The 21,047-nt window shown below is 43.5% G+C and overlaps 2 protein-coding genes across 2 annotated transcripts in view; both read left to right on the forward strand.

The window, feature by feature from the left end:
* Nucleotides 1-6,625: 6,625 nt before the first annotated feature.
* The window catches only part of colgalt2b (collagen beta(1-O)galactosyltransferase 2b), a gene marked incomplete at both ends in the record, with an annotated part of 30,226 nt that continues 15,804 nt past the window's right edge, over nucleotides 6,626-21,047 (forward strand). The window contains one exon of the mRNA XM_083970425.1: nucleotides 6,626-6,861. Coding sequence (XP_083826551.1) covers nucleotides 6,626-6,861 — 236 coding nt within the window. The remainder of the gene's footprint in view (nucleotides 6,862-21,047) is intronic.
* Nucleotides 13,987-21,047, forward strand: part of rgl1 (ral guanine nucleotide dissociation stimulator-like 1) — a 53,407-nt gene continuing 46,346 nt past the window's right edge. The window contains exon 1 of the mRNA XM_083970422.1: nucleotides 13,987-13,995. The gene's annotated coding sequence lies outside the window, so the exon portion shown is untranslated. The remainder of the gene's footprint in view (nucleotides 13,996-21,047) is intronic.

The following is a 21,047-nucleotide window of genomic DNA, read 5'->3' on the forward strand; positions in this document are numbered from 1 at the left end:
GTGCGGTCAGTGCTTAATGGCGGTTGATATCTGGCTGGTTTGTCAATGCTCCATTCAGTCTTGTGAGTTCATGTATCCTTTCTTTTCTGGTTAAATATTTACAGTGATCTCACAATTGTCACCTGTAGCTATACAGCACCAAACATAGCATCAATCAAATATAATGTCACTGAGCAGAAATTCAATTTAAGCTGCATCGACGAGTATTTTCCATCCTTTCATTGTTTTAGGTCATTCTCACACTTCTCACCTGTGTTGGGGCTTGGATACACCCACTGTGTACTACTACCTGCCCAGCAACAAATAGCAGACAGCTGGTGAACATAGAGTTGAGCAGCCAAAGTGCCAGATAGGTAAAGGAGGCTCAGAAGTGAAGGCCTTCTTGTGCTAAGTGTTTACAACATGGCTTCAGAGAAGTAATAATGCTCTGTATCTGTTGCTGAACAAATTCATCAACTTTTCTAAGGAAATAATCGCTTGGTCTTTCCACTGCCTCCAAGTGGCCAAAAATGAAAACAAAAAACAATCCCTTTACTTGTAATCCTTTTAACTATTTGACAAGAACTATAAATCAATACATGTAGCATGGTTATTTTTTGAGCATCTATTGTCCTATAAATGAGGAGCAATATTATTACGCAGTTAATAGTTGTACTCTATTAAGGATACTTATTATTTGTACTATAAATTGACCAACTGAGTGATAGGATGATGCTGAGTTGTTTTCTTTCAACAATTTTGTGGTGTGCATGTGTGTGAGAACCCCCAGAGATCTGAACTGATGCTGTTCCTAGATTCAGCTGACTCTCTACAAAAGTGGTTCCCAACCTTTTTTGGCTCGTGACCCCATTTTGACATCACAAATTTCTGGCGACCCCGGGATCATGTGACTGCAGCCATCAATCAAGATGCGCCAGCTCAGATATTTGTATATGCTGCATTTTATTTGAACTCGATTTATATTTCAGAAAGTGAAAGTATAGAATACAGTTGTTTAAGATTGTGTGTGGTGTTTTTAATCATAAGTTAAAAAAAAAAAAAAAGATCAGTCTTTTTAAAAAAATCTAGACATTTCAGGCGACCCCATTTGAATTCCAGGCGACCCCACATGGGGTCCCGACCCCAAGATTGAATAACACTGCTATACAAGCTGTGGAGCTGGATGCCCTAATGCACGGCGTGAGTGTCATTGGGTAAAGCTGATCACCACATTATGAAGGAAAATTCAGTAGCCTGGCTGTTTCTTTTATAGCTGTACCCAGCTGTCTGTAAAACACAACACAACACACACAGACACACTCAGTCGCACACACACACCAGCTCATTTTTTACCTCACATGACTCACTCACAGGGGCACATAAGGTTACAATCAGCAGCCACTGTGCACATCAGGAGTGTGAAAGGGTCCCCGTGGACCGATGCTTGCTGCAAGGCTCTCCCACACAGAAAAAAAAAATGTGTTGGAGGCAGACAGAGAGAGAGGTGGGCGAGGTAAGAGCGAGAAATTAAGACGAAGGAGTTGGAGAAGTGAGAAAGTGGGAGGGAGTGAGTGAGGAAGAGACGGATGTTGCCCGTTAACCTCAGACAGGAATATGGGCAAGAAAATGTTCTTTCCACCCTGACGTAAGTACCAATAAAGAGCCCACTCCTCCCTGCTTTGTGTGTGTGTTTTACTGTTTGAGTGTGTGTGTGTTTGAGAGAGAGAGAGAGAAATAGAGCCCAAAGTGTGAGAGTCCTTGTTGGGTACAACGTGTTCTTGGCTCTGGTGCAATTTCAGTCCAAATTCTTACATGAAATCTGAGCCAAATTCACACTTCAAACTTGTCTCAATAATAAGGAACCTGGAGTTTGCTACAGCCTTTAATGAGAATATCACTGCTGTGTTTCAACACATCAGTGATGCAAACACTCTGATGCAGCCTCTGACACATGAATGATTAGGATTTAGTTCAGTGTTAATCTACATATTAGAGGACCTGCCAATCAATTAAGTCAAGTAACAGCAGGATCCTGTGGACTGGCACTGGGACATTTGAGGAGCTTAGGGAGTCCAGGACCACAACATGTCAAGGAGAGAGAACAGGATCGGTAGTAACACAAGTTCTTGCTCGGTGTTTAGTATAACATGACTCTGTGTTATCCTGCACCCTCCAAAAGTTAACAAAAAAACATTTTTTCAGTCACAGGAAAAAACTCAGAAAAGGCAGAAAATTATCTTGACCGACTCCAACCGATAGCCTCAATGATCAGTGTGTGGCCACTGCAGTTTGTGTTGTTGCTGGTTTTGTATTCAAATGTTACATATACCGTATATCTGTTGCATAATCAGATGAAACACTATAGTTTTTGATCATGAAACTCTGCTTGAAAAATGTGTTTGTGTTTAATGTGCAGGAAGATCGAGACTCCTCACATGATTTTACAAGTGTGGGAGCACAGTGCATGTGTGTGTGTCTGAGAGAGAGAGAGAGAGAGAGAGAGAGAGAGAGAGAGAGAGAGAGAGAGAGAGGTTATGTGTGAGTACATGGCTTGCCCACGTAGAGCGTATGAGTCAAAGCAAAGGGATGGATCCCTGCCTGGATGCCAGCAGGCCTTTGCTCGGTGTCTTAACTCTCTCCAGCAGTTCCTGGCTGCCTATTACCCACTTAGGATTGATCACTCATTTAGAAATGTGGCAGCACCAGCCTCTTACCATCTTGGAAAATATACACTTTCCATTCATCCACAACGTAGGCTACATTAACTATATCCTTGAGTCAGCCCAGCTATTTCTCCCCGCTCTCTCCTTTCCATCCATTTGTATGTAAAGCCTCTCCTTCCAGATCCATACTGTGGATTACCTTGGCAAAGAGGCGGCTCACATCATGGGGGAGGCTGAGGCTTGAGGAAGGTAGAATTAAGATTCATTTGCATTCATGCCGCACACCCACAAGAAGTGACCTACTTAAATCCCAGGAAGCTAATTGTTGTGTAAACACATCTTTTGCAACTGTCTGGACGCATCTCTGTCAATGTCTATATACTGTCAGCAGCAGAGTTTTAGGGTTCAGCTGGAGCGGAGGTCGCTCTGTGAATTCCCTGCATCACTGAGGTGACCAGCCGAGTCTAAGAGGGGTTGAAATGGATAGCCAGGGGAGCCTGATTGCTTTATGGTTTGGCACTCGTATTGTATTTTACTGCAGCCTGCCAAATTCGTATTAGCTGAGCAAGCAGTCGGTGCCTGGAACGAGAGCGGTGACTTGAGCCCAGTGGTACTGAGGAGACTTGTTCAGCAGAAACAGGAGTTGTTCAGTGACGTGTGTGAGACCGTTTCAGCAATCTCAGTCCTCTGACCAGGATGGGTGGTTTCCTCCTCGCACCGTCTGGAGGCTGAAGACGAGACTGTGAGAACGTGAGTGTGGGAAAGAGAGAGAGAGAGAGAGAGAGAGAGAGAGATCTTCAAGGATAAAACAAGAGCACCATCTGCTGGTTCATGCTTTCCCCATGGTGCCAGCACACACACAGTTGCAAGTGAACAACCTCACAGAGATCTCTGCATGATCAAGCACTATCTATTAGAGTTGTACATCATTTTGACAGCCAGAGGAGGAGCGCACACACACACACACACACACACACAAATCAGCTCAATGAAATTACAAGAGTGTGCTGTGTAGAATTGCAATTTTATGTCTCAGATTTGAGGCTCATAGCTGTGTGTTTTTGTTCATGCTGTTTTCATTTTGTGTTGTAGTAAGGGAGTGTATTGGAAGGTGTATTGTGTGCTACAATCCTTTCTTTATCCCAATTTTTTAAAGCCTCCCATTAAAGAAAGATACAGCATATGGTGCATATTTATCCAGGAATTTTCTGTCTGACATACTTTTCTATTTATTGACCCCGCTTATGAAGGATTTACCCTGCTATTTAAAGCTAGAGTAGAGAAGGCCTAGCTATTTAAGCTGCACTTTTCAAGGCAACCACAGTTTAACAAACCAGAAGGTTGGCAGCTCTTAAAACAAACATTGATCCTAAACGTAACAAAAAAAAAGAAAGAAAAAAAAAGATACAGCTCTGCTTTACCTGTCATCTACAGCTCAGTTACAGAGAGACAAATGGCTGCATGTCAAGTTCATAACCAAAATTACAAAGCAGATGTTTTCCTCCGTTAGAAGAGGGAGCACATGATCCGTTTGAATAATGGCAATGTATGACAGTCTGAGCGGGCACAGAAGCCTGACACTGAGCCAACAGGGTGAGGCCACTTTGCGATCTGAACAAAAAGTGCACAGTGGTGAGAGAAACACAAGAGTAAACATTGTTTTATTTATTTTTTTCACCAGGTTGCTCATTTATTTTAGATGCATTTGGTTTTAATTTTGGTCTGTGAGCTACAAACATTCACAGCTCAGTCTGAGCAGAATTTGGGCCAAGAAATGAATGGAGGCACATAAACTAGAAATGTTTACAAGTCACAACAGAGCAGACTTCTCCAGTCAGCTGTGGACTGCTGATCTCTGACCTCTGAAGGACTATAAGCATAACTGCAGGTCAGCAAACCTTCCCTCAAGCAAAGGTTTTAGTGAAGTTTCTTCTTTATCTGTGGAGATGAGTATGAGCAAGTCTGAGTGTGTAAGGGAAGGCTATGATTTTGTGGTCACTTCTTCAGGTTTTTTTTTTTCTTACCCATCTTAACCGACTTTGGGAAATCACTAGAGGGAGCTAAGGGATTACTGAGACAGGTGAAAACATGGCTCCTTCTCACTCTGTCTCCCGTCCACTGTGACTAAGAGCATCCATCAGGGGAGAACACGGCGGAGTACTTTAATTACCTCAACAAAGAGGGAAAACATTACCAGGTGGCAGAGATCCTTAAATAAACACAACTGAGTCGAGACAGGGACACGAGTAAGCTGGCTTTGGCCGTCTGTCTGCGTCTGTCAGTGAACTATAATTAAAAAAAGGTTACTGGAGGGTTACTGTAATCATATAAGAGCGTAAAGTATAATATTATAATAGTATAGAGCATGGATGCCAACGGTTGGAGCTGAAGGTGGGTAATTGTGGACTGCAACCTATAGACTTAGTAATGCAACGTTTCTACAGTGAGTTTCTGATTCCCTGTGGAAAGTCTGAAAAGTTGCTGAAGTGTTTTTGTTTTTGCACCAACTTAAATGTTTGTGTTCATATTGGTTTGGCACATGTTTTTGTCATGCACCAGTTGAATATTTAGTGTTGATGCCATGACTGTTCAGTGTTTTATGTCTCAGTTTGACAGTTTGTCTTCACCTTGGCACACATACTTTTTTTTTTCAAATACTTTCCATGTCATTAATTGAGAAGGTTTTCTCTTATTTTCCCTCCGCACAAAGGAAACAACTTTTTTTCCCTCTTTTTTTTGTCATTTGCCCACTCTAATGTTTTCTTCAGCTGCCCTGCTTGTTTTGGTATGATAATATTTTCCTATTAAAATGTAAGGAAATGTTTTTATTGTCATTAACATCATAAACAGCATTGTCAATAACACTGGTAAAATTAATTTACATTCAATTTGGCAAGTATACATTCACAAAACAGACATGACACACAGGAACCCCAACTTTTCATGAGCTTATTTTCAGTGATGTGACCCAGTGGAGTTTCAAACGCTTTACTCAAATCATGAAGGAATCCCATCAGTTTTTCTGAAAATACAACACTAACTCAAGTCAATTCCTATACGTCATGAGTTACACTTGGAATAGCACAACCTTCTCTTTATTAGCCTATAAAAAGCGTGCTTTTTCCATTACCCATCTGAGAGAAGCATATAATAATCGGTATATGTACCTGAAGGCAGATAAAAGGACATTTTATACAACACCACATTCTGTAATGCGTCCTTGATGCTATAATATCTTCTAACTGTAGGCTATTGCCATACCCTGTCTTTTTTGTTGTTGTTTTTTTTTAAAGCATATTCGATTCAGTAAATTTGAGGGACAAGAGTTTTACCTTTTTCAGATAGGCCTATTCTTTGCCTACTGAAACAAATTACAGCTCTGTCAGTTTGTGTTTGTCACGGAGAGTAACACTAGAGGAAAAGAAATAAAGAAGCAGTGCAGCAGTCTGGCAGGCTGATGTCACAGCTGGTGACTTCATGGTCTCCGGTTCTTCAGCATCCAAAAGACTGTCAAGAGGGAGGGCGTGGAGAAAAGGAAAAGAAACCCTCAGCACACGTGCGGGAAGAAGAAGAGTGAAGGAGGAGAAGCAGACATGGACCAATCAACGGGCTGCAGACGCCGGTCACAAATGATGTGGAGCATGATGTGTCTCACTTCTCACATTTCAGCCTGCCAAACAAAAGGTGGTGATTAACCTACAATCAAATAATAGATTAATTCTCATTTAAGGTGTGTTAATATTTATTATTATTATTAGAAAGAGGAGATGGAAGGAGATACTGCTGCACAGGCTGCACTCCACCAGCGGGGGTGTAGGAGGGGTAAAAAGCCCTCCACCCAAACTCTACCCTCCTCTACCTTCTTCCCTCTCTCCCCCTCCCACCATTACTCACTCACTCACTCACTCACTCGGTCTCTCAGTCAGTCCCTGCACTCCGGCTCCAGCCTTTGAGAGAATCACGGCGGAATCGTGGAAGCCAAGATGCGGGCGCTCGGGGCCGTGGGAGTCGGTGTGCTGTGGGCGCTGCTGGCCGCTCTGCTGCCCGGCGGCGCTTCCGAGCTGGTGACGGTGGTACAGGAGCAGGTCAAGCCCGAGTCGTCCCTCCTGAAGCCAAAGGTTATGATCGCCATTGTGGCTCGCAACGCCGAGCACAGCCTGTCGCACCACCTGGGCTGCATCGAGAGGCTGGAGTACCCGAAGGAGCGCATAGCAATCTGGTGAGAGACGCACAAACAGAGATGCAGAGGTGGCACTCTGAGGGACAGAGTTTAGTTTTTGTGGGTTGTGAGTTTTTAAAGTGGTGTGCAAAGTTCTTTTTTTTAAATGATGTGTGTGTGGGTTTTTTTATTTTATTTTACCTGACAACCTTTTACACTTGTGCCATAACTCATACTGTAGCCTCAGGCACATCTTTCAGAGTAGGCTACGTGGAGTGTGGACGGTGGTCTCCAGTGGAGCGTGTTGTAATGAAAAGCAGCGTGTGTCCACGTTAATTATAATAACAGATTGTCAGTGTCGGTGCTTGGACAGACCTGTTGCTGTTTTTTTTTTTTTTTTTTTTTTTTACGATGCACCACTCCACCTCGCGTGTTTTGTAGGCATCCAAATTGCACAGTGTGTGAAAAGATGAAAGAGCTGCTGTGCATGTTGGGGTTTGGTTTAACCCCTAATCACTGTTCCCTTCTGATTCAGCACAAACCTGCGGAAACAAGGGGCTTTAAAACAGCAGGAAAGGTATAGCTACAGAGGGAGAAGGGGTTACCCCAGGTAGGGGTCCTGTAGGTGTGTTTGGTCTCATAGGAGCTGAGTGAGATCATATAAAGTTGGCCAGTTCCCTGCAGGTGATGGGATGAAAGGAGACACTGAGTTGGTCTGACAGCAGGACTAGGGGGTGTGTGTTAGTTCTGGGCAGTCATGTGTAAAATGTGTGTGTGACTGTGTGTGTGTGTGTGTGTGTGTGTGTATGTGTGTTTGTGCTCCTGTTTGGTCTACATGCCGGTGCAAGATGGCGGATCAGATAATATAACAGAATGTCAGGTTGATTATCAAATCACAGATTAGACATGTGGAGGACATAACAGTCACATACAACACGTGGTAGTGGTGGTGGATGTTTGCCTCCCCTCACACACTCACACACACACACACACACACACACACACACACACACACACACACACACACACACACACACACACACACACACACACACACACACACACACACACACACACACACACACACACACACACACACACACACACACACACCACCACTCTAATGGCATTCTTTTCTTATTTTGTTTCCCACCCTTCCCTTGCTGAAAGTCTAGATTTTTTTGTTTGTGGAGGAGGGACTGTCTGCTTCTAATTCAGAGACCCTCACCAAAGCGCACACACACTCATGCACAGTGGAGAAACTCAATACAAAGAGGGGGCTGGGCTGACAGGAGTCGTTTAGGGCCCCAGTTTGGAGTGGTGTCTCTCTTTGCCCACAATCAGTGCAGCCAGAAAAAAAGCAGATCAGTCTCATGTCTCACATAGTTTATTTGTGGTAACAGGCAACAGAGGAATGTATCATGAGAGAATGAAGTCCCACACATCAACACACACTTCAGGTCCTGTATCCAACTCATCAGCCTCTCGCTCACAGGACCTGCTGTAGATGCAGTTCATTTTTACCTCAGCAGTCATAGTCACCGTATTCTGATATTTGAATGGGAGTTACTACACAGGATATTTTAATTGCAGTTAAATTACTGGACTGTAATAGACTACTAATAGACTGGTGACCTGTCTAGGGTGTACCCTGCCGTCGCCCAGTGTCAGCTGTGGGTCTGGCTCCAAGAAGCCCATTAAATGATGAGATGAAAATAAAGACTTGTGAATAATTATGTGGCGCTGCTTTGTTTCTGTGGCTGTTATATATTAGAAGAAACAAAAGTGCCAGTTGGAAACAGTGAAAATGTTTAAAACATTTAATGTTGTAAGAGTGATGATGTTTTTTTTTACTGGCATTTAGTGGTTAAACTGTTTAAGAAAATGTCATGTTTAACTCACCATAACTCAAACAGCTCAGTGCCTCTTTGTTTCTCTTTGTCGTCATCAATGCACAACGTCTGAGCCAAACCGCCCAGTAGGTGCCAAGTTGTAATTAAGCTCTCACTAAAAGCAGCCTTAGATATAGCATTCTTTAATGTTGTATTATAGAGTGTTAATTGCTTGTATAATAAGACAAATGCAGAAGATAGTGAAGTGGGACACATGGAAGCCTCTTGGACGTGTTACAAAACCTCCTCATAAATGAAACAGCAAACCCAGTTTCCCTTGACTTTGTGCTTCTAAATGATTTCAACATGCACATACATTCAGCTGCTACTGAAAGACTATTGCATTGCATTTTTGTCTTTATGTGTCAGTAGAGAGTGGTAATGCACTTGGAGCAACAGAGAGGAAAGTGACGCAAGGCGAGGGTCTCCTGCTGAACTGAAGCCAAAGACAACTTTGTTAATATGTGATCATATGCATCTAAAGAAGCCATGATGCTCCACTTTACTACTACTCACGGTTTATCTAGATCACAAGCTAATTGATGTAAATATATGTAGAACACTATTGTGTAGTGTATAGATAAAACCTACAGTGTCTGGCTGTGGGACTGCACTTTTTGTGTGGGTACATGATGTTCCTCACATTAACTCCTCTCTGGAGTTTCAGGCTTCAGCACAGCAGAGACTATTTTTCCTCTTCATCATCTCCCCCTCTACTTATTTCAGCCATGCAGTCCAATGGAGACAGAGCAGGGAGGGCTTAGAAAAAGGACAGAGATGATTAAATATAATAATAAGGGTGATCTTCTCTTTATTGTGCTTCCCTTTCACCCCTTAATTATCTCCCTGTAGGACTCAGGGACATTGAGCCATGGAGGTTTATACATTTTTATGTGTGTGTATGGCCTTCTGTGTATATGAGACAGGCAGTGATGACAGAATCAGAAAGAGGCAGAGTGTGACATGATCAGTCACAACATAAAGAAAGATTATAGGGATGGATAGTCTGAAGTAAGAAAACAACCCTTTTCTAGTCTTGAGCAGTCACAGTAAAAAAAAAAAATGCATTGGTGAGACAAAAACCCAAGAGCTGATATGTTACCCCGTAAAAAGCATTTTCCCATTTGTCAAGAAGAATTCACCAAACACATGTTTGCTTACAAATTACAAAGCATCCCATTGTGTCTTGCTTCATGGTGCATATTGCTTGTATTGCATCGTGTTACCATTGTAATATTAAGTTTTGTAGACTTCTTTCTCTTATTTAGTAAGTGCATAGCCATCTGAGATGATGTGAATAGTCAAGTATTACCATTTATTTACCGTGAACATTACGGCATGGTTGAAACAGCACTGACACAATGACAGCCGTCTTGAGGACTCTTAAAACTGCTTAATAACTCAACCAGATGACAAAATCTAGACAGGCTTTGGCAGGTCTGAAGATGCAGGGAGGACCAAAGTTTCCAGTTTGAGCCTGTTCATGGGATAATCTGGACTGATCAACCAGGTCACGTCTCCTCCACCCTGCTTCTTCTGCGATGACTCATGCCAGTAGTTGGGATGGTCACTGAAATCAACCTTTAGAAGTTTTTCCCTCAGCAGCTCTGAGGGGCACTGTCGGGTCTGACAGAGAGGTGTCAGAGCAGTGATAAAGACTTTCACGCTGCTGTTAAGAAATGAAAGAATGCAGGGAATTAGAGGAGGAGGGAGGGGTGGAGGGGTGGTCCAACAAAGAGGTGGTCAACAATGCTGGGAAAATTACCCAGAAGGCATTTAGCAGTTTGGTTAATCCACATTCCCACAGTAGCTTGACCGTGTCTGCTCTCCTCCTCTTTCCCTTTCTATCTGTCCCAACAGGACAACTGTGGGCCATAAGACACTGCCTGACACTTGGTATTGTTCTTTGGAGAGTCTGATAAAATGCTTAATCTTATTTAGTGTGACTGAGCTTTACAGTAAGTCCCAGTAGTTATGAGTCAGGGAAATATCAGCAAAGAGAAGCAAGAGGGGTCTGGGTTTGGGCCTGGACTGGCCAGCTGGGGTTTCATTCGTTCTGTCCATGTCTGCTGTTCCTGAAGAACTGGAGATCAGGTTTGTAGGTTAGAGAGCATGCATCTGAATGTGGTTGTCTTATCTGTCCAGGGTGCACAAGGGTGCATGGAGTCAGCAACAGGTTATCTTAGCATAAAGACTGGAAACTGTGTGAAACAACTAATCTGACTCTCTATAAATATTAGTAAAGTCTGGTAACCAGCAGCTCTGATTAACATGTTAACTGTCTCTTGTTTGAGCCACACAAAACTGACAAGTGGTGGTTTTACAGGGGGGTTGGTGCTGGACTGTAGCTTTGCTGAATGCACCTGGGGTTTTGTCGTCACCAAGAGGTTGCCCAGCAACTGGTGGAGACTCCAGTCTTTGTGCTAAGCTGTGAGTAGGGTGGTAACCTCTCTACGAGTGACTAAGCGTATTTCCCCTAAAAGTCAAACTATACACACCAGGCCAGGTGGAGTCCTCACGATGCGGCTGAATTTAGAAATCAATAGGTAGCTGCTGAATTTTGCAACGTGCCCTCGGGAGTCTGCTTTAAAGAAGCATTTAATGGAGCTAATTTATTCCCTCATTCTGGGAAAGATAGCTACTGGTGTGGGCGGAGTTGTGTTTAAGTTTAAGCCAGTCTGCCATTATTTTGCTCCTCACGCTGCTCAGTTGCCTGCTGCTGTATTGCCTGCCGGCTGTGCTCATGTGCTGAAATGCTTTCCCAGGTGCTAAGCCAGGGGTCGAGATGATTTGTAGACTTGTCGGGGACAGGCTGAACCCCGACGAGGATCTCAGAGTTCTGACATCATCCACCTCCCCCAGAGGGCTCGCTTCCTCACTTTCATAATGCCATGTTAATTGCTCATTTATCATATACCCACTTATCCCATATGTATGACTTGTCATTGTACTTCAAACACAGGGGCAATGAGATATGGGTCTTGTGGTCTGGTCCTTATTACATTTTGTTGACAAAATAATATGCAGTTACAAAGCAACTGCATCTTATTTTCCACTATTAAATCCTGTTGTCCCCTGAGGCCTTGGGCATGACTCTATAAGTTAAAAATGTTCCATAGTTATCCTCAAACACAGCTGAATACTTTAGTGACAGATGTGCCATATGTGGCTCCTGTCAGACACGTGAGAGAGGTTTTATGTAATGTTTGTCTCTATCTATCATATCATGTTGGGATGAGTTAGATTTTTAGATACTCCAGGCTATACAGCTCCACTCAGGCGTTTGAATGAAATAATTTGCCCCATGTCATATTACATGACACAAACAACGATAAGTTATTTAAGGTATTTTGACAAGTGCACAGCATTTCATTGCAATAAATGGTCCATGACAAATTGGACTTGAATGCTGAGTAAAAGTCTTTTTGACTGTATGATTTATGCTGACTGTTGTGTGCCGGCCTCTTAAAAAATCTTTTTCCATGAGGATATATCTGTGCTAATGGGACACTTGAAAGTTTCACGTGTGTTCACTTGGCCCCATCTGTTTCACTCAAGTACTGCTCTGTTACGACCCTGGGGCAAAAACGACACCGAGTCCATTTTCAGACTGACAATAGTAGCACTGAATTGACGAGAAACAAAGAATCACTTCACACAGTGGCACAGTCTGGGTCCTGGCAAAGATGTGCATGGTTCTGTGGCAAAAAATGGACTTAACTTGTGATCAGTCTTGCAAAGGCTACTTGATAGATGTCATCTATTGTCATTTATTCAACAACAACAGTACATAGCTCCTTTGCTTTCAGCATTGAGCCTGTTCCAATTAAGGTTTGAGCTGTGGACAACTCCAAAGCCTCCACATATATTTCATCTTCTTTATTTCACACATGTAGAAATAGAAAACAAATCATTATGGTTTTAAAAGAAATGAGCTTTCTGTTGACCATCAATGGCTAGTTTAGCCCAACTGTATATTCACAAAGCAGTAAGGTTTACACAGCCAACTCAAAAAAAGCTGACTCCTTGACATCAAACTTCTAATGGCCAAATAGTGGCGAACTGAGCTAAACAAAACAGCTTATGAATGACTTAACTGGGAGGCATGTTTCACCCGTCTTGTTTGGGGTTAACTGCCTCTAGTCTCCACATCTCCTGCGTCTGTGCTAAGCTGACACGCAGCGGTCAGTCCAATAAACACTGACTGCTCAAACTGGTGTCAAGCCTCCATCAATCAAACTCACAGTAAGGCAGCAAAGAAGCTTTCATGATTGACTGCTGCTTGTTATAAACGTTCAAATTCATGGGTTTGTTATTCAAAGTGACCATCCTCAGCACGTGTGGCATGAAACCCTATAACAATGTGCAATGTAGCGGTACCCGGTTTTATTTCAAAACCTGCAGAGAGAGGAAGAAAATGGGAAAAATCAAACAGGCTGAGGAGGTTATTAGTTTTGCAACATTGGATGGTTGCAATATGCCATGTGTTACCTCAGGGCTCATTCCTCCATGGGAGCACACCAGTAAAGTATAAATAATTCTGGGTTTTGTCATGCTGAGAGTTTGGCCATTTTAGGAGAGCAGTTTATCCAAATGTACGGAATAAATTACCAGCATGAGAGAGCCTCTGTGTTATCTGGTGCAGACTACATGGGCATTTGTGAATAATTAGCAGCATGTGCTTTTAGTGTGTGTCGATACGTATTAGATCACAGTATTGGCACAGTGCACAAAAGTGTGTGTGTGTGTGTTTGATTATCTGTGATGTTCTGGTGCAAGTATGGGTTTGAATGTGGACACATGACTGTCTCCTCTTACACATCCTTGTGTGTGTTAGATGGATGTGTGTGTTTAAATGCTATTGTGTGTGTGTTTCTGCTCTGCTTCTCTGGCTAAGGCCCTGATTTCCATTCGTTTTCCCAATAACCCTGTAAGGCCCGCAACAAGTCAGAACTTCCATAGAGTAACAGGCCACAGGCTCCTCTGACCACCCAATCAGTATCACCCGAGGAGTCACAATCTCCAGGACTGGCCAGTTCATGGGAAAACTGTGAAGTTGTCTTAATATCCACTCAGGTATTTTACATAAACACCAGAAATATCTTGATTCTTGAGAACACAGTTTGTTTGGAAAAATGAAGTAATCTGCAACTGATAAGTCAACAACTCATTTACAGACACAACTAGTTTAAATTTCAGATGGCTTCAAATAAAACCGTGGGAGAACATCTGGTGGCACCATGTCTCTGTGCTCTGAGAGGGTCAGTCTTCACTTTTCCCAAGTGATACAAAAACATCTGGAGTGAGTTCCCTCTATATCAAATGTTTTTGGCATTTAAGACACATCGTCTTGCTCTTGACTATAAATTGTCACCAGGTTAGAGCACTGAAGATGTCACTGTTCAAATCTTTTAAATGTAGTTACAAACCTTATTCTACTACTTATATAATTTCTGACTTCTGACTTCAACAAAACCAACAATGTGTTGGTCCATCTTTTATTACACACGTAACCCGTCTTCTATACCTGTCACACTTTCATCAGGAGATTTCCAGTAGAGGCGACCAGTGGAGACTGCAGACTATAACTCTGTGCTAGAAAATGAATAAGTAGGGTATACAGTACTGGATTCAGACTTTATGATTTGTTATGTACAGTAGTAAACAAAACCATCAATGTGCTCCTTTTGTTTTTTTTCCCCCAGTTGTTTTATAAAGGAGCCAGGCACTGTATTACTCAATAAATGGATTTAGTTGGGGCTATTTTGTGGATTAATACACCTTTAGTGGTCACGTGAGAATTAAAGAAGTGGGAATATTACACATTAATGGCTCATTAATGTGTTTGTAATTATTCTGGTGTGAACACGTTGCCGCTTGAAATGGATTTTCATCCAAGTCCAAAAGTATTTTTTCATACTGTTCAAATAGCTGTAAGGTATCTGGAAATAAAGAAATGTCTCACCTAATGATGAGGTAGTACAAATTAGTATGTGGCTCTGAGTCTATTTTCCAAACACAGTGACTTCAGAGCTTCATCTTTGCCAGATCTACAGTCAACCAACAGAATCACTGTAAAGCTGAAGGGATACAGCTGATGACGTTGTACCTTCCAACAGTCCAGCCCTATCTTCTTTGCCTTGCAGCACGAAGGTATTCATGGGAAAACTCTCTCTCGACCTGCCACATCTGTTCAATCAACTGCAATAAACAAGAAGAATTGATTTTTCCAATCCCAGAGCCTTTTTCGAACTTTCTCTCTCTCTCTTTCTTTCCCCTGGAGTGGAAATGGTTGTTCCCTGATTTGGCCTCACACTGTGAATTTTTGCTTAGATGCCCCATGTGTTTCAACACAGTTCCAGCAGTATTGTCAGAGCTTGGCAGCACAACACTGATAGAGCTGGCGAACACTGAGGCATAATGGCATCTTGGTATGAGCATGCTCTCATCTGGAGAGGAAGGGGGTGGGGGCTGGATATGAACTGAGATAAGAAGTATTATAAGTATGAGGAGGCCTATACGCAACACCAGGGACAGGAGAGAGGGAGAAACAGGCGAGACCCTCACTAGTCAGGTCATGTGTTTATGAACAGCAATGTTTTCATAAACACTGGAGTATTCATTAGAAAGACTGGTGCTCATGTTCTAATAGAGGAAATGTAATTTTAGCACCATCCATCTGTCTGTCCATCTGTGTGTGTTTGTGTCATCAGTTTCACTCACTAACCACCGTGCTCTCTCTCCCTCGCGTCACTATTGCCCATTTCATACACCTTACCCAACATCCCTCCATCATTTCTTCCATCTGTTTCCAAAGGTTTTGTCTGCTTTCTCTGTCTGTGTTACACTTTCTCTTTTCTTGTCCTCTTTCCCAACCAGATTGTGTCTCACATAACGAGTTATGCCTTAATTGTGCAACTGAACTTCCTTTGTTTTTTTTTGATAGGTAGAGAGTTAGCCATGCTGTTTGTGAAAAAATAAAAGAAGTATTAATATAACATGAATATCAAAAGAACAATAGTCTCAAGTTACTTTGGATTCTAGTGAAGAAATCGTGGAGTGGCTTGCTCTTCTTAAGTCTTGCATCCACAAGTTACACAAAAGGGAAAGAAAATACCAAATTGTGGACATAAGAAGTAGATCATCGGCATAGTGTGATACCTTCAGACATGATTTTTTTCTGAAGCCAAATTACTTGAAGCCCAGGGACAGACAAGAGAACTGGATACAGTGGGGCAAATATAGACTGTAAATAAATGTGGATTTAGTCTCTGTAATGTCACCCATCAGTATCTACATGGTGGTTATTAATCTCTCAACTATGTCAAACCTTAATCAAATTTAAACAGGTGAATTATAGAGACCAAAACCAATTATGCTTGCTTTTTGAGCCTCAAGTGGAACTGCAGTTTTTTTGTTCTTCTGTCTTGGCTTCATTTTTCAGCCCCTGAGGTTTCAACTCGGTGGCAAATCACTCCTCTACAGTCTTTCACACAAAACATCTGCTCAATTTTAAGTAATCTTTGTATTAAGAATTTTTACACCAGGAAACAAGAGGATGTTTCAAACTGTGTCAATGAGACGTTTGGTCTCACTTCTTCTGAAGTACAATATGACCTCTGATGGAAATGTCCACTAAAGAGTTGTGGTGTAGAGGTTGAGGTGGTGAATAGCCACATAGCTTGGGAGGACAGGCTTCTCTGTCAACACTGGCTGTCTTTAATATTGAACTAAGATGAATATCTTTGTCTATTACACTTCAGTGCAAGCCCGCTGGAGCTGGCCACTTTTGTTGACCCTGAGAGCCATGAGGAATTTCAGTCAGGAGGTCTCACCTGCTCCTCCCCCCACCCTCTCTCTTGTTCCCTTTTCCCCCTCCGTCTTTCTGCCCATCTACCCCCCTCCTCTTTCTCCTTTGCCCTGCTGGGCCAACAAGAGGCCTGCAGCCACGTCAGCTTACAGACGATGCTACCAAGTCAACACTCAGACACTCGCTCTAGCATAGTTATTATGTTTTAAAGGCTTCTCCGGTCATGCCTGAAAGAGGCATTCTTGCCTCCTAATTACATGCAGCACCCAGTCATTATTTTAGTGATATTAGATAGTTTATTGAATCAACAGTCAGCTGACACTGGCCTGCTGGGGCCTTTCAGACCTGTGTTTACCTAAAAGGGCCAGTCTGAGACACAAGCCTCTGTGTTTAAGGCCAGATGTCAGCCTTCATGACACACTCACTATTATCTGACACACTCTGGAGTGGAGAAACCAACCAGGTGGTATATAGGGACGGAGGTAGAGAGAGTGGTAAAGGGGGATGATAATCAAGTGAGGGGATGGAGATTCAGATGAGACCAGTGTTCATGTATGTAGAGACTGGTTTTCAAGTGCTGCGAATAGGACGTCTATGAAGTGATAGAGAGGGAGTGGTGGGATGTGTAGGTGAGGCCTCAGGAAGCATGTGTTGTCCAGATGCTGATCATAAAGAGAGAAAGGGGGAGATGAAGCCTAACCCTAGAGCTGCAGGCAGTAGAATAACGAGGCTGCTGCTTACTGTAAACTTCAAAATGGGAATGAGGAGACACAGCATGAGGCAAGAAGAGAGAGAGAGCAATACAGAGGAACTCAGGGGAGAGGAGGATGATAGAAACCAGAGAGCTCAGATTATTGCCACTTTGTAGATATCACATGTGTGTGTGTGTGCGCCCCTTTTTCCACATAGACAAAATCTTCATAATCCTGCAGTTTCAGAGACATTAGCTAGGCACAGATGAGGCATTGGACAGGAACTGGGAAGGCTCTGTGACTTGGCACTGGGGTCACAGTGCAGTACAGTTCAGCTGCAGAGGCTGATCTTGCCTGAAGGTAGAGGAAATTGAGAAGGAGCACATATCTGCCTCCTGGAGAAGGACGGACGTGTCTAAAATAATATGAGACAGAGGAGAGGATGTCCCATACACAATATAGGCGTCAATTACTTTACCCCGGGCAGTTTTCTTGCCCGTGCTTTGCCTGGTCAACCATGAAGGACCCATAAACAAAGCGATTTCTTCGTTTCACTCTTTATTTCCCTGTTGTGCACATCACCAAGGTTCACATTTCCAGAAATCACAAGGCGTGCTGCAATGTAATGTTGGTAATGGAAAGTCACAGTGTACTCAGAGTCCTGAGTGCTCTGAGAGGTTGTGCAGTGGGAGGGGTAGGTTTGAAGGATGTGCTTATGAAAAACAAGAGCCAGGAAGCAACTCCAGTAATAAAAAAAAAAGGCATCTGTCATCCTCAGTCGATGCTCTGTACTTTTATCACCCTGCAGAAGCTCTGATATATATGTGCAACATACAGTCATTTGTTTTCACCCTAACAGCTTCATGACACCAGCTAGAGGTATGAAACAAATACTTCCCCTTTATTGGTCAAATCTGCTGATTTACTGAAGTGATAGCTCCCACATTTCTTCTTCTATCATTCCTATGACATGCAGACATTAGCGCTATTCTTTTGTAGACAACCTTTGACCTTTACCGTCTGAATGCCTAAGTCCTGCCAAGAAGAACCCATAAAACTAGGTAAAAGGCTTCAAGCCAGATTTATTCTTCTGATTCTGTGTGCCGTAGCCATTAGTTCTTTAATGTGTTGTGTGGAAATAAAATAAAGTGAGCCTGATTGGATGGTTTGGAGGGGTTTTAATGAGCTGTTTAGCAAAAAATGTTAATTCTGAATCGATGAGAATGTTTTGGAAAAATCCTGCACATTTTCAGTTTATGTTTAGCAGTAAAATAAATGTGACGTTAACACAAAGTCCCTTTTCTTTTTCCTTTCGGAAGCCCTCCTTTTTCTACACACTCGCTCTTCCTGCCTCCTATAGGCTATGTACAATATGTTCCCACTTTCTGCGCCATTTATTGTTCTATACCTCCCAGAACTCCCCTCGCTTTAAATCCCTGCCTGGAGTTAAGTCTGTCATTGGGAGATGGCGTGTAGGAACACATTTATATCCCTGAGCGATGTGCAGTTTAGTGGTTGGAGAAGTGTGTAAATGTGTGTGCGGATCTACTCATTACTAGCGAGTCAGGTGTTTCAGTGTGGTTTCAGCCCGCGATAAAAAACACAACAACAACAGCTAGTTATTAAAGGTGGCTTCTATCTTTATTGCCCTCACAGGCAGTTCTGCCCTAATGCACACATACACTTGTTTACACACACAATCACAGACATTTGAAATGTTAAAAACCACCACTTGTAGAGCAACACAGCTGCAAATGTAGGCATGCACACACATGCACGCACACTCACACAGTATTGAAATTATTGACCACTGTGTCTGTGTGGAGATTTCCTATTTTCAGACATGTTATTTGTCTCCTATTATTTTACATTGTTGGGAGTTCATAGCGCCCCCTAGCGGCGGAAGTGTACCGTGTATTTCTTCTTCGGTGGTTATCATTACTGTGACTCGGTTTGACCGGTGAAGCTGAGCTGGTGAGTTGATGTGCATAAAGTAATGCAACTTATGTTAAATATCATAAATATGACCATTAAGGTAGTAATGTTTATATATTTGTGTTTTACAGTTGATTACCTGCTACTGCTGCTGCAGCTACTGCTGAAACTGTTGCTATACGGCATGATCACTGTTTAAGTGCCAAAAGAAAAGCATGTGTGGAGTTGCTAATGAAGAAATAAACAAGAGAAAAGACAGAGATTGTGTCGGAGCTGAGTGTGACACTGTTTCGCCGGTCAAGCACACCCCGTGCGGTGGGATTTATTAGGTTAACACAGTTAGGTTAATAAAAAACCGTACAGTAATCAACACTAAGCCAACCCCGTGACGGAGAAGCGGAGGTCGGACAGTGTCAACAACAGCAAGCTACAGGAGGCTAGCGTGCGGACGAGACCCGGCGGAGATTCGCGGCCGATCGACGGAGCTTCGGACCCGGTCCCGGCCCTCAGGAGAGGAGTTCGTATGTTCTGTGACTGTGCTTGAGTGACTTTCATTGTGACTGTTTAGCGCGACGGCATAGGATAAGCCGATCGCCGCAAATTAGCTGTTAGCACGCTAGTTAGCCGCTAAGCTAACGGCTAAGCTAACGGAAGTGAATCGGCGCCATCTTGGCTCAGGTACGGCCGGCCGGAAGTGCGTCATCAAAACAAACAAAGAGTGAAAGAAAGAGGGTCAATAAAAGCATGGCGGACTGTTGTGAATTAAAGAAGAAGCGTTCCTATGCACAAGGGGCTTTTACTAGGAAGGCAAATGCCATTGAGTTTAACATGGAACTTTTGAATGAGCATGACCTCAAACTTGAACTGAAAGCGCTCAAGGGAAGTTATGAAGAGATCTGTAATAGCAGTTTTGATTACATTGCTGTTATGGAAGAAGAGGATGCAAGTGGATTCGACATGGATGTAGCTGATGTGAAGAAAAGGCTGCATGAATGCCGCGCAAAGTATCAAGACACAGAGATGAAGGTAAAAAAGACATTGTGGTCCCGCTGTGCATCGGGTCAATTTGGCAGTTTAAAGGCGGACCTCAAAGAAGTGTTTGGCCAGGCCGAAGCGCTCCTTTCAGGCCACTTGACCCATGACCAGTATGAGCTGGTGCACACAGCATTAGAGAGCAGAGTCGAAGCACTGGAGGAGTTTGTGCGAGAATGGGACCGCTTCGTCCCGGTCAAGGAGGTAGATGACATGCGTGTCTGCCTCAAAGACTATAAGGAGAGGAGAAAAATGACTATAGTTGCACTGACTAACTACATGCACCAAGGCAAAAGGTCAGCGTATGGCGACCTTGGTGTCCTGGCAAGCGGTCAAGAGGACGTTGACGTCGGAGACGATGGTCAAGGTGGTGTGGACGGTGGAGGAACGTCCACCGCTGATAAACCAAGTGCGCCTCCGGACGGTGGCGGGGACAGCGGCACAGCGCAGGATGATGGAGTGCAAAGTGCACGTGCAGGCCCAGCCACCAACCCAACCGCTGCTGTGACTGGCAGTGCACTGGATGGTAATGTGGACCGTCTTGATGTGGCACAGGGCACGGGCTCCCCGTCGGGGTCTCCCCAAGCGCCACCACAGAGACATCCACCACAGTGGTCCTTGAACCCAACATTTAACCCCGGCTTCTCTAGCACACCGCGACAGCAGCGAGGAGCGCATGCTGTGCTACCGGACAGTGTTGGGACAGGACGGAGCATGTCTGCTACCTCTCAGGGGTCAATCGGGCCCAGGATTGCGCTCGCACCCCTAAGCCTACCGAAGTTCTCTGGAGATAGGAGAAGCTATTGGAGATGGAAGAGTAACTGGGGGACTCTTCAGGCATTAGCTGAACCCACAGGCTCCCCTGAGTGTAGGCTCTTCCACCTG

This window comes from Trachurus trachurus (assembly GCF_905171665.1).
Source record: "Trachurus trachurus genome assembly, chromosome: 4".
NCBI classification, from domain to species: Eukaryota; Metazoa; Chordata; class Actinopteri; order Carangiformes; family Carangidae; genus Trachurus; species Trachurus trachurus.